The sequence below is a fragment of the Rhinolophus sinicus genome, chromosome 16, assembly GCF_057876585.1.
Source record: "Rhinolophus sinicus isolate RSI-liver-muscle chromosome 16, RSI-T2T, whole genome shotgun sequence".
NCBI classification, from domain to species: Eukaryota; Metazoa; Chordata; class Mammalia; order Chiroptera; family Rhinolophidae; genus Rhinolophus; species Rhinolophus sinicus.
Window position 1 is genome coordinate 79,860,178 of NC_142516.1, and position 13,993 is coordinate 79,874,170.

General features: G+C 52.3%; 1 protein-coding gene across 8 annotated transcripts in view; it reads right to left on the reverse strand.

Moving 5' to 3' along the window:
• Positions 1–13,993, reverse strand: part of LOC109435722 (semaphorin-4D) — a 95,333-nt gene that overhangs the window by 20,764 nt on the left and 60,576 nt on the right. For 7 of the 8 annotated variants that reach the window (XM_074330200.2, XM_074330204.2, XM_074330203.2 and 4 more), the window contains 3 exons: positions 10,908–10,972; positions 1,838–2,197; positions 295–440 (listed from right to left, as the gene is read on the reverse strand). In XM_074330200.2, the coding sequence (XP_074186301.1) occupies positions 295–440; positions 1,838–1,943 (252 nt within the window). In that variant the 5' untranslated portion in view covers positions 1,944–2,197; positions 10,908–10,972. Of the gene's footprint in view, positions 1–294; positions 441–1,837; positions 2,198–4,083; positions 4,217–10,907; positions 10,973–13,993 lie in introns of those variants that run through there. The other variant, XM_074330207.2, reaches the window with a different exon arrangement.

The following is a 13,993-nucleotide window of genomic DNA, read 5'->3' on the forward strand; positions in this document are numbered from 1 at the left end:
TGTCCGTAATAAAGACGTCAAAACCCCAAGCTGAAAAGAGGGTGGTCCCTGGGCGAGGCTGCCAAGGGACATTCGAGATGGGGCTGCGTGACCATAGGCAGGAAGGGGGCTTTAGGATGACAGGGCCCCTGGCCTGCTGGCAGGAGGGGAGGCTGCGCTCCAGACGCAGGACGCATGCGAGGCCAGCCATGAGGCGCACAGGCCACGGGACCAGGAAAGGAGGAGCCAAGTGTGCCGATTCCAGAAGAAAACACTGCAAGGTCTGCAGCCCAGACCGACGGCACCAGGCCATACCTCGCGCTGCTTCTGGGAGACATTGAAGGCATTCACGGCAAACACGGCTTCCCGGGCGCCCACGTACAGGGTGTCGTCGTCCTCGCTCAGCAGCAAGGCTGAGTAGTTGAAGATGCCGGGCTGGTGAAACTCTGCCAGCTGCACCTCTGGGGAGACAGGGGCGGGAGATGGTGGCACATTAGACATTCCTGAGCCTGGACACACCCTGAGCACCTGGTCTCCCTTTGGTGCACTGCCATGTCCCCAGGGCCGTGGCATGAATCCGCTGCCACAGAGTCCAGCCCCCGGCCGGGGCCAGAGCTTGGGCACCACTGGGTGGAGCAGACCCACTGGGGCAGCCACCAAGCACATGGCACCCCAGTGAGGCCCAGAGTCACTGTGCTTGCCCAGTGCTATGGTCTGACTTCCCTTCCTGCTCCTTGCAGCCCAGAGTTCCAAAGCCTGAACTCAGTGTGGTCTCCAGGCAGTGTGACCTTCTAGCTTGTGACCTCCCAGGAGTGTGACCTCCTGACAGTGTGACCTCCCGGCAATGTGACCTCCCAGCAATGTGACCTCGTGAGTTCCTAGGAGACTGCAGGCCAGATACCTCAAGCATCTTGTGGCTGCTCACTTCACCTCCTACCAAACTCTGGTCCATGTGTGTGGAATCAGCCACAGATCAGTTCCACAAAGAATTTAACTATTTAGGATTTTCTTATTCAGGAAAAAAAAGATTTACCTCAAAACCTTTGATAAAATCTACTTCAGTGAGTATATCCCTTAACCCCACCACAAACTTACAAAACAGAGAAAGAACTGACATTTCCCCTTATTAGGCAATTGCATCAATAGCTACGTAGTTAGGAATAAGAGGAATGCAACGGTTAGCTATTAGGGGTAATATAAACGTATCAGCATTGTTTCCAAGGAGCTGTTTCTTCTTTTTGACCATCCCAGCAAACATGTGTTTTGACCTTGGCTTTCCGTTTATTACCAAGTTCTCGTTTCACTCAGGGGTTAGGGGTTCACGCTTCCTGCTCTTGTAAGTGCCAGTGTTGGAGACAGAGCCACGGGGGATGAAGGCCCTCCCAGCACACCTACTGCCCAGAGCCCAGCATGGACAGCCCAGCCCTGGAGGGTCACCTCGCTCAGGGCCACTGAGCCTGGAAGACTGGGGTCCCGAGACACAGCTCCCAAGAGAGGAAACAAATACAACAGAAACTAGTAAACAGCAAATGAGAACCACTGGCCTGAAGCTGAGCTGCAGGTCATGTGCTCAAAACAGGACACTGTGGTTTGTGCCTGGGCAGTGGGCACCAACGTCACCAGGCACAGGGAGGTGAGCTTCCTTTCAGGGGCACCCTGGTTTAGAACCCAGATCAGTGGGCCCTGCACAAGGCCCAGGAGTGCTTCCAGTTATGGAAGCCTCTCTGATGCGGCAGTGCAGGCACCCAGCTCACACACAAGTGCCGAGAGCACAGCGCCAGCATGGAAACAGCGCACGCGCATCTGAACATCACGAGCAGGTGCTCTCAGCACTTGACAGGCTCCTGTGCTCCCTCACCTCTGTGCTCCCAGGTGATCCTAGGTACGGGTGCAAATGCCACTGCTGTCCCAAACATCACCACAAGGGCAGTGAGCACTCCGCCCACGGGGGCACACATCCTCATTGGCAGGGGCCGCAGGGCAGGCTTCGGCAGCAAATGCTTGTGGACAGTGGAGGCCAATGGTGGGTATCCGGTGCACGCAGCTCAGAGTCCTGGGGCTGTGACTCGCAGCACAGCCTGGAGCTGGTGGGTGCTGTGACCCCCACGGACCCACATTTCCCGGCACACCGGGTGGGGTCAGGCGGCTCTCACCGCTGCAAAGGCCTCCTGGTTCTGTTCTTAAACAGTGTGCTTCTTTACAACCTTCTGGGGAAATTCTGGAAGAAAGTGGAAAGGAGGGGGTTACCAGTCAGGATGTGTGGTAATAACACCTGCTTTCTGTTTGCTCAACATCCTTCACAGCTCTGCTCTCACCACAGCGCCAGCCATGGGCTCCGTCTGCCAAGGAGCGGAGGGGAGTGGGGACACAGGGAGCTCTGAGGGGGACAGCCCTACAGACACCACACCCCAGATGCCCACAGCAAAGCTGGAGTTACAGGAGTCAGTGCTTCCCGCCCCTGAGGCCACCAGGAATATAGGACAGACAGGGAGCCCCAGATGGGGGGACAAATGCCCGCCTGGCCACCCAGCTGCCTCCCTGTGGGCTGCCTGCGTCCAGCTGGTAATGCGATGGAAAGGAACAGAGCAAAGGCAGGGTTTCAGTTTCCCTTGGAGACTTTGGTTTCCCAAGTCCTGCAATGTCATCAAGGAAGACAGCCAGAGCAAAAGGCCAGAGGGCTGCACAGAGGCTGAAACATGTGCGTGCGTGTGTGCACGCAGATCCCATGAGACTCTGAGATGGACTTGTTTAGACATCTCTGGAAGAAGCTCAAACCAACACACCACCGGAGCGAGGCAGGACCCTTGCCTATGACATTTGAGGAATACATTTAAGTTACAGCAAAACCCCACACTTTGTGGACACGCTGTTTCCCAGGAGACCCCACGGGGTCCACTGGTGCTTGACTTCCTCACATGAAGTTTCCTCCTCTTCATCAAGCAGCCCACCTCCCCCACTCCCCTTCCTCAGAGGCCCTAGGAGTTGGCCATACCCACCAAGCCAACACACCTCCAGCTCTATCGGTCCCACTGATACCCTGGGATCCTCTCCGGAACCTTCCCCTCACCCCACCATCACTGCCAGCCTCCTGACTTCACCATCCCTCAGGGACGTCCAAGTGGCAGCAAGCTTCCTCACTCCCCCTTCCCTCCCACAGGCCTCTCTGGGTCAGCCTCCCTGGGGCCCCCCACAACCTGCCACAAACCAGCACCTGTCTAGCCGCCTGCCCCCTCCTTGCTCCCTGACACCTTGGGCCAAAGCAAACCTCCCAAGAAGCCTTTGGGAAAAGTTTTGTCTTTCTGTTCATTTAGTCAGTCATTGCCTCCAGAAAGTCCTCCCGAACCACTTCCTCATGCGACCCAGGAAGTCACTTCCCGCGTTCCCTCTTGAACCCCTAGCATCCTTGTCTGGCCCCCAAAGTCCAACAGGCAGCACGCTCATCCTCAGCAGCTCTCTAGGCTAAAGAGAGTCTTCTTCATTTTCACGTGTGTGCCTGGGGCACAGCCACTGCCCAGCTCCACTTCATAAAGCAGTACCTCCTGGGGACTTTCGCCACAGGCATCTGCCCGTGGGGAGACGCCTGGTTCCGGCACCGCGGGGCCTCAGCTGCTCCCTGCCCGCCTCACACAGCGGCGCCCCCTCTGCACTTTCTCTCCCACCTGGAGGGCCACCCGGCCAGGCCCCCATCCACCTGGCATCTGTGCCCCATCCAGATCGACTCTCAGCCACCGAAGTCAGGGAACACCCATCCCTCGTTTTCTCCAGAAACTGGCACATACTGAGCAGAGGCAGCACCCCTTTTCCACAAAGGACTAGACGAGCATTATTATCAGCTTTTTGAGTCCTACAGTCTCGTCTATGGTAGCGCGTGGCTGAGCCAAAACAACTGTTTACAGAAATGGGTGCCGGTCTGCACGCCAAGCCCTGCACTGGGGATCCAGAGGGACAGTTGGCCCAGACACCCAGCAGCAAGGGCATAACCTGAACTCTAAATGCAACATCAGGTGCACTGGGAAGAAGGGAGGAAGCCTCATGGAGTGGCCATGAGCGCTCACCCCCACCCACCCGCCCCACCCACCCAGAGGAGCTCTCAGAGGCACTCACCTGTGACAGACACACTCACCCTCAGCCCCCGGGGCCCTGGGTGGAGACCCTGCTCTCCTGCCCTCAGTAGGGAAGGGAGGCACAAAGTGGCGTCAGAAGCCCAGGCTAGGTCAGGTCTCTTATGCTGTGCCGTGTTACCAATGTGACCCATTTATTAAGCAATCCCAGTGTCCAGTGATTGCTAAATACTCTACAGAAATCTCACACAGACACAGTACCCCGGGGTCTGTACGAAGAGCTGTCTGTGTGGACGATGCCGACGGTTTGGGCAGCGCCAGACGTTCACCTAGCTCATTCCAGGTCCATTTCCACCACCACCACTCCAATCTAAGCAAAGCCCACCTCCCATCCTGACCTTTCCACAGCCTCCTACCCCTTCACCCTGCTTCCGTTCTTGCTGCCTGTGGCAGAGATCTCTGGTTTCCTGCCCCAGAACCCACATCCCTTCATTTTCATTAACAGAATGTTGATTTTACCTGGGATGGCAGTGTGGCCAGCTAACCGCATCTCCCAGTTTACCTGGTGGCAGGTCTGGCCAAAGAACTGTGAACAGAAGTTATTAGGTAGCAATTCCAGGAAAGCTCTTTAAAGGAGGCTGGCTCAGCTAGTGCTTGCATTTTTGCTTTCAGCCTTTCCTCCTTTTCCTGCCTGGAATGCAAATTTGATGGTTGGAGCTCTGGAAGCCACCTTGTTAACATGAAGATAAGGGTCTCATTCTAAGAACCAAGTGGAAATTCACAAAAATCAGGGACCCTTCCAACATACTGGAGACTTTACATCTGCTTTCTTCTGCCTACCCTAGAGCTGCTAATAAACTATTAATCCCTTTAAATTACTGTTTTCAGATTTTTATTATCAGTAGTCAGATATAATCTCCCGTAATGCATTTACCAAATAGTAGCAGCAGCCAGAATAATGTTTTTAACATAAACCAGAGTATATCATTTCCCCACATGAAATGTTTCTCACTAGGATTAAACCTAAATGGATGACCTTGGTCTACCTTCCATCCAGCCTCTCCCGTTTCACGCTCCCCAACCTTTCTGTCCCGGCTATATCTGGATACATGAAGCTCAGCCAGTCTGCAAGGCTGTGCTCTCTCTGAATATCTCTAAATATGTCTGTTCCAGAGAACACGTGGGTACATCCAACAGCACAGTCTCATTAGTTTTCCCGAGGAGACCTTTTCTCTGTATGATTGATCAGTAGGTGACAAGGGCACCCCAAAGCTTCTCTGCTCTGAACTCCCAAACAGGGAAGGGTTTCCAGGACTGGCCCCAATCAGGGCAGTAAGACGGTCAGTGGCTGGCAGGGTTACAGGTACGGGAGGGATGAACAGGCAGAGCTCGGCAGACTTGCCCCAGTCTGGAGTGGGGTGTTGATACAGGGCAGGCTATGCATGGGGGGGGGGGGGGGGGGTACATGGGAACTCCATGTACTTTATGCTCGATTTTGCTGGGAATCTGAAAATGTTCTTAAAAGTAAAGTTTATTTAAAACAAACAAACAAAAACAAAAAACACCAGCTTGGAGAGGTTCTTCCTGAGCATGTGTGAGGCCCTATGCACGGTGCCCACAGCCCGGTGCCCTTCTGGCTGTCGGGCCCCCGGGGTGTTTCATTTCCCCCCAGATGCAACATGGAGCCATCTCTACTGCAGGGAAATGGTTTGCAACGGCCCCACAACAAGAACAAATTCCTACTTAGGTCCCTGATAGAAATCAGTCCTGTGGGAAGTCCTGTGACGCACGCTGCAGCCAGGCTTAAAACCTGGATGTAGGAGACGGGGCCAGCCCTCTTTGGAACTGGGCACTTCAGAGATTTATCTCAACTCTCTCCTCAAACGGGATAAAACGACACTCCAATAGACATAAACCATAAGGATAAAAATGGGGAGAGAATGACAGCCCATAAGGGTGTTAACAAATCTTAGAAACTAGAAAGAAAACAGATGGGCATAACCAGTGAGGTGCAGGCAAACCTTAGCATCGGCTAAGGGGTCGGGTCGGTGCCCTGCGCTGCAGCGTATGCCGACATCCGGGGTGTAAATGCTGCTTTCCAGCTCCCGACATGATGTCACTGAACAGAGAGACACGATGAGATGCACAACAGTGCACCAGTGTATAATATTTCCACCACACAGACACGACAGGTGTGCGGCCTCCAGGGCACAGGTAATAGTGAAATGCACAGGGAAGTAGTGAGTTTTAGTATGTTTACTCTCATTGCTATTTTTAATACAGCTTAATGACGTTTACATGATTCAGTTTTCGATAATGGCTATGTTCACCACTGTTGGTAATTAATTGACCTTGTGGACCAAACAGGTGTGAAACCAGAGCCTGTGAGGGGAGAAGTCACAACGACACACAACCTGAGAAAATGAATGCAAGCTTGAAAATTAAAATTTTGGTGAAAGAAAGAAAATACTCAGTTGGAGGATTGGAAGATAAAATTGAGGAGTCTTCCTAGAAGTTGAACAATGGGACAGAGATGAAAATAGGGAGGGAAAAGATAAGAAAGCTGGAGGATCGAATCAGGAGGCCCACATCTAACAGGAGTTCCAGAAGAGAGAGAAAATAGGAGGCATTATCAGAGAATAATAAAAAGAAATAGAAAGAGCTATACAAATATATTGTTTACATACAAGAAAATGTCCAGAACACAAGGACACGAAAGCAGCGCCATGAATGAGAAAATACCTTCACACCAGGCATGTCCTGATGAGATGTGGGAATCTGGGAGACAAAGGGAGCTCCTGAAAGCTTCAGAGAGAAAATAGGCCCCATACAATTACCTCTCGAGAGCCACACTGTCAGGAACTATCAGTAAAATGGCTAAAACAGCTGAGCTGCAGCTCAGTGTCTCAGGGACAAAGGGACAAATACTATTTCACTTTAAAATCACATGCATTAATTTCTCTGGTAAGAATTAATTAAATTTTAAAAAGAAATCAATGCTCAGGCTCCTTGCAGCCTGGAAGACCGCAGCCCAGTGGATGTTGCAGCAGCAGACATAGCCCCGTGCAGGCGGCCCTACAAAGGATGAGAAGATTGAGCTGTGTCTACACCGCCACATTTGGGGCTCACACTTTTGCAGAACCAGGATGATTCACCAAGTGGCAGAAGTGCACGGAGGGGCAGCACAAGAGTTAGTGTAAAAGGCAGCTCAGAGTGTGGCCTGAAAGGGGTCCTGGCCTCTCCTGCACTCTACCCCCCACAGGCTGCCCCCAGCCTTTGCACATGCTGCTCCCTCTTCCAGAATGTTCTACCCCCACGAGCTCCTGGGGGCTGGCTCCTTCCCACAGTGGCCCTTTTCTCCAAGACCACCTCCTCACAGGCTGCTCCACCCCCACCCCCATGCCCCCTTCTGCTTTATTTCCTTCATAGCACACTAAGGACTTGAGGATGTCCCAAGGAAAATGTCTCAACGATGTGGTCCCTTCTGGGGCAGGGCAGACCGGGGGAATGCAAACATCCCAGTTAGAAGACCCAGGCTAGAGCTCGAGAGAACCAAGGTGAGTCCCCGGTGGCAGAAAGTCTCATGAACAAAGTACCCAGAATGAACAGAAGTTGAGAACGGGCCTCGTAAAGGCATTCTCCCCCGCAGCTCCCACACAGGCGGAGCTGCCTGACAAACTCACCAGCAGACGCTGGGTGGAGGCCTGCGTCTCCCTCTGTCCACGCAGGCAGCTGCTCAAACTGATTTAGGTGAGGAGAGAACACATTTTTTATTGCCTTTAGCCTGGACCAAACCCGACACTGCTATTCAGGAGCCGGGTGGCTGTCACTTTCGGCCATTTCCAGGCGGCCCTGCCAGCGGGACCGGAGGACAGAGTTCTTTCTGCAGAAGCACGTGGGTGCCCCAGCACACATAGGTTTTATCCAGCTCTGAGCTGTATTTATGTCATCAGCAGACACCAGATTCCTGACAGCCTGAATCGGACCCTGCCTCTTGTTCCCAAAAGGTCTTTAAAAAAATGCACATGGACAGCCAAAGGCAGGAGCATCCCTGCCAAACAGACGTCCCTCCATGCAGAGGACATTGCTTTATGATATTGGAAGGGGTGAATATTTTTACTTTTCTGCCAAGCATGCATTCTTTAATATAATCTAAAACCTGCTAAGCAAAGCACACCCACACCCACACGCACACGCTGCCACCGTGCTCTCCTCCAGCAACACTGCCTCCATGATCTTTGCGGGGTGTGCCATCAGGAATCACCACTGACACATTCAAATGGAAACAAGAGAATGAAGTGCCTATTCTGCTGGCTTTGCGGGGCATTTCTCAGGCAACTTGCTGGGAGCCGAGTCAGGAGCAGCATTTCACTTCCCTGCGCAAAGTGCTGCCTTTCACCCTGAGACAGAGGCCCATTAGGGTGACAGGGTCACACATGTCACTCCCATTACCTATGAGGAATTGTGCTGGTTCGTGAGCAGTGCATGATCCCACTTTAAACAACAGGAGAACAGAACCCAGAGGGGTCTCTGAGCCCATCACTCAGGGCTTGTCAGTGCCTGTCACATGGCAGCTTTCCACCCCAGGGGCCTTGAACCAAGCCAGGGGGTTGTGGCAGAGAAACCAGGCACACCCAGCAAACTGTAACGGTAAGGGCTAGCTCACGACACTGTGTGCACAAACGTCTGTACGCACACACATCTGCATGTCACACGCACACACACATCTGCGCATGCATGCACCTGTGTGCCTCAGAGATTCTGTGCATATGTATATGTGCATTTGCATACATCTGTGTAAGCGTGATACGTGTACGTATAAGCATCCTTACTTGCATGCATGTGTGTGCATTCATGTATGTACACATCCCTGCATGTGTGTGCATTCATGTATGTGCACATGGGTGTGTGGTATGGGCACACTCTGCTGCAGCACAAAAATTCTGATCTGGTGCCGCATCCTTAGATGTGAATGGTGACTGCCAGCTGGGGTGCAGTAAGGCAGGCACTGTGGGCCACAGGTGCTGTGAGGTCTGTCACACCCACGTCACGCCTTGGCTTCCCTTCTTGGGACCAGCTGTCTGAGGCAGTAGGGGTGGGTCCCAGAGGGGACGCCACTCACCACCACACATCAGGTGTCAGTGCCCCCATCAGCAACAGGGTGACAGCCTTACTGGGATCCCCAGGGAACCTGTGAGAGGGGATCCTGGGTGACAGCTGTGGACGACTGCTGAGGCAATCTGCTCTGGCTTCTTGTCTACAGTGTTTGTCCAGACAGCACGGGTGAAGCCCTGCGCCCCGTCCAGGCCCTGTGGCCGGTACAATGGAGGACTTGCTCCTGCTCACACCTTCTCCTCCCAGCGGGAGCAGAGAGAGACAGCCACCCCAAGACATGTCCTGCCGAGGTTACCCCCAGGCATGCCCCCTACACCCCCAGGCTCCCCTCCCCCACCTCATGTCCCGTCCCCTACCCCTGGTCTCCTCCCCAACGCCTGGCTATGGTGCCGATGTCACCACCTCACAGAAATGGCCTTGTCCCCCCAGCAATCAGGATTGGTTTCAGAAGCTCTTTGTGTCACATGCCCAACAAAGAGTTCATTGTTTCAACTTCAGTTTCCCCAGAACTTAGAGCAGGTCACCAGCAGCAGCATTCCAGCTGCACAGGGACAAGCTGAGCCCTGGAGCTGGGTCCAGTTGGACCCACCCCACAGAAAAGCATCTAGGACACTGTCCCAGGATGCCTGCTTTCACTTCCAGCAATGAACGTTGCAGGGGCAAACAAGCCAGTCAGGATGTCTGACACGCCTTAACCTCGTTCCCTCATGCAAAGCCCAGCACGTGTGTGCCATGCGCATGCTGACGGGAGCTGGAAAGGGGAGGGCAGCGGGGTGAGGAACACACATACCAGCCAATCAACCAGCAGTGACAACTGGCATGCATTCAGCAGGGCATAAGCAAGGTGGGTGCAGGGGCAGCGGGGACCCCGTCAGCCCTGTAAATTAAAGGGCTCAGCAATCAAAATCCAAAGACAAATGATCTAGGGGGTAAAAAACTAGGGAAAAAAATCCTTGTAACATAAATGCCTGGGCTTGCAATTCTTAATGCAGCAACCTAACACACTAGTGAGAAACCACAGAGCCTGGCCCAGCAGACGAGGCTATTCAGAAAATGTACTCCTATGCGTGTCTGCAACCAGCCAATAAACACAATGCCAAGTGTCCCCGAGGTAAGCTGCATTATTATGAGTGCCCACCAAACTGGCACAAACTAGCACCTAAGACCTTGCTGGCGGCAAGACTGCTGAGACAAGCAGAGCGACACCTTTGCTAGGCCCATTCACAACAAGTGAGTCACAGAAATGGATGACGGGGAGATGAGAGCTTTCCTTTTGTTTTTACAAATTAAACTGGCATTTCCCTTTCCTCTATAACTGGAAATACATGGTCGACCATGTACTAACTGGTCAAAATTAAGATGAATCACAAAACCACCCAAATCCAGGGCGCGATGACACTGAGAGCGCTCCTTTTAAATTGGACCTCACCGATGACCCCGTCCCGCCAAAGAGAAGACGGAGCATTTCAGTGCTCAGACTAGGGGACATCAGTCCAAAGCGAGCAGGGAAGCAGCCCAGGTGGGGAAAGGCAATGGGGGGAGGAAGAAAAAACAGGCGACACATGCCCAGCACCCACTGCCCTGTGGGCTCCCCCTCAGGTCACCCCTAGGGACGGCGGTGAAGTCCACATCTTTGACCCCAAGAGCACGCAGGATCCAACAACCAAACTGCTGAATCCCACTGGGGCTTTCATAAGGTGTCAACTTTGCTAAACTGGGATATAGATGGAGGAAAAAAAAAAAGTGATTTACCAGTATCTTGTGCCTCTTGAAACGTGCCAATTGCTTCTAGGAAGAAGTCTTCAGGAGTCTTTGCTCTGGAAATAATGGAAAACAAGAACATTTAAACATTTCAATTGTCTGTCCACAAAAACTCAGCATCACGCCTGGAACGGCACTGGAAAGGAACTTATAATCTTTTTTTTAACTTCTGGATCCTCTGGTCGCTGACTCTCTGACCCAGGATGAGCGTGGCATTTCGTGCACTCGTGCAAATGGGAGGAGGGAGTGAGTGTGAGATCGCTCATCCATAAACAAAGGAAATGCAAGTTGGCCAGTCACCCAGATGCAGGAGCTGGTCCCAACTACTACCGACAGCCGCTACTTCCCCCGCAAAATAAGCCATTTAAATACAAGCCATGGTCACGGCCATTGATCAAAAAAGGATCAGTGAATTTTCTTCAGATGTGTCTCCTCTGGAACTCACCTTCCTTGAACACCAAAGGTGTGAGGCAATGAAAGAAAACGCAGAGATACACACAAAATATCTACAAGAAGTGATTTCCTGAAGAACCTGTTTAACATTCCCATTTTTCTTTCCTTTTGATTGTTGTTTTTAAGCCAAACAGAGAATTTCCACAGTGGTGTAGCAAGTTTCTGTGATGTGTGTGTTACTCCTTCGCAGCACAGGAGGGAGCGCTCAAAACACAGATCCTGGAGTCCAGTGAGGTCACAAACCACTCGACAAAGAGAATCTGCATGGTGAAGCCAGAGACCAGCATGCAAGGTTCTTGCAGGGTTAGCAGCGGGTCAAGCTGAGGCTGACCCTCCACGGCTGCAAATGACCCAACATAGTCTTTACACCTCAGAATCAAACTTGAGTGTCTTCTGTGGCTGGAGCATTCTTTTCTTTTGCTTTAAGAGCTTATACAATTCTTGCCATTTCTCTGAAGACAGCTAAGAAATAGGATGGGCTCCCCGGGAACACAGCTAATGACCCATCTTCCCCCCACACACAGCCCGAGGAGTGGGATCACGCCCACAGCATGGAACCCAGCTTGCACCCACCGCTAAACGTCCACTCACAGCACACGATTTCCAGGGTCACCTGGGGCCCCTCAGGGCCTGACATGTCCCCTGAATCCTGAGCAAACACCTTGAGTTAGCAAATGAGACCCCAAAGTAAGAGGCAAAAATGCTTAGGATTCATGAGGCTCCACTGTGGCTGGGCTCCCAAGGACTGGTTCTGGGTCGTTGCTGCGTCTGAAGGCCAATTTGTAAGCAAAATTAACTTCGCATCTGAGCAAGCAGGAAGTGTCCTGGAGAGGCCATATCCACCCAGGACATGGAACCAATGTCTTCTACTTTAATTCTGGGGGAGATGTTGGCTCAGCCCATTAACAGGTGATGTGAAAGCCTAATGAACAGGTGTGGGGGGGAGGGGGTACAACAGCCATCTGGAGACTGGAGAAAATACTTATGGGAAAAAGAATGATTCACACGCAAATAAGAGGTTTAGATAGACAATAAGAATACTGAAAATTATAACCGAAAAACTCTCTTCCAGAAATTCAATAAGCCTTTGTCACTTCAATAAATAAAAGCCCAGAGCTGCTTGTTCTGTGGTTGGACAAGCACACATCCTATTCACCTTAAATTCCTGGTACTGAACACACAAATGACGGCAGGTTAGGGTTCTGCGTGTGTCTGTATGCTTAATAACCTCACCCAGTGCACTGGGACCTAGCACGCTCGTTTTCTCCTCCGAGCCAAGTCTCCATCTCTCACCTCCGCCAAACATCTTTCAGCCTGTGGTTTCTGGGTAAAAATACACACTTCCGGCCTCAGTCAACCGCAGAGGCCCAAGTCCCCAGTTGTCTGTACCCTTCATCATGGCAATTTTTTCTTCTCTCTCAAGATAAAAACCTACAAGCTGTAATTAGTTATCACGACACTGAAGCATGCAAAATACAAATTCCTCATACAATTACTAACGACATAGTTTTAACTAAGTATCCCCTAACTTCTTATACTGCCCGTGAAAAGAATGCAAGGGTTCAACTATAAAACAAAGGAATGAAATTAATCAGAGAATTATTTCCCAGGAAACTTGGCCTTTGCCCCCAACCTGTCCCCACACAGTACAGGGAGACCCAACCACCATGTCTGATGGCCTGTCTGCCACGCATGACAACAGCCAAGGGCCATGGTGAGATGGGCCTCTGCCTCCCATGCATCTTGCCCACGATCTGCAGCTGTGACCCCTCGTTCCGAAAGTCTCTCACCCCGGTACCAGCCAGGTGGCCTCTTTAGCAGGTGGAGAAGACACAGGTGGAATGGGTGAGAGTATGAAGAGTGATCTGGGCTCTACGCCTGGCACCTACACTTACCAGCTGTGTGTCCTTGGGGAAGTTTCTGGGCCTCTCTGTGCCTGTTTCCTTATCCAGAAAGTGGGCATGATCAGAGTGCCTACCTCACTTGGTTATTATGACGCTCCATGAGTGACCTATGTGAAAGAGCTTAAGGCAGTGTCTGGCGCCTAGGAAGCACCACGTAAATCTCAGTGATGAGCCTTCCTACCTGGGAACCCTTGATAAGAAGACTCCCTAGGATCGAAAAGCAGGATTTGGCTGCTAGCACATCTAAGTCCCCTTCTGCAAAATGTCTCAGGGCTCCCCCAGCCTCCTCCTGCCCACAGGGAGCTTGGGCCCACAGCCACACTCTCCCTGGCACAGGCCCCACACCACAAGGCCCCCATCACTGCCACTGTGGACGGGTAGGAGGCCTCATGCCCCGTCCGTTCAACCTCCTCACCCAGCCCAGAACCCTCCCCCGCCCGCCAACAGCAACGAGTACTCCACCCCACTCTCCTGTCTGGGGTGGGTTTGCACATTATAGCCAGATGTCATCTCCCACCTCTGAGAGGGGCAGCCATGAGACAGCTGGTTATAAAGTGCAATGATGAGGGGCCAGGGGAGTTCGCATGCACTGGGCAACTGAACAACAACTGCGAGGATGGTCCCGGCAGTTCTCTGCCAGGGACCAGTGTGGATACACCCCAACGTGTTCAAGATGCCCGAAGGCTATTCAACAGGAAAACTGGAAACACCTAGAAGAAT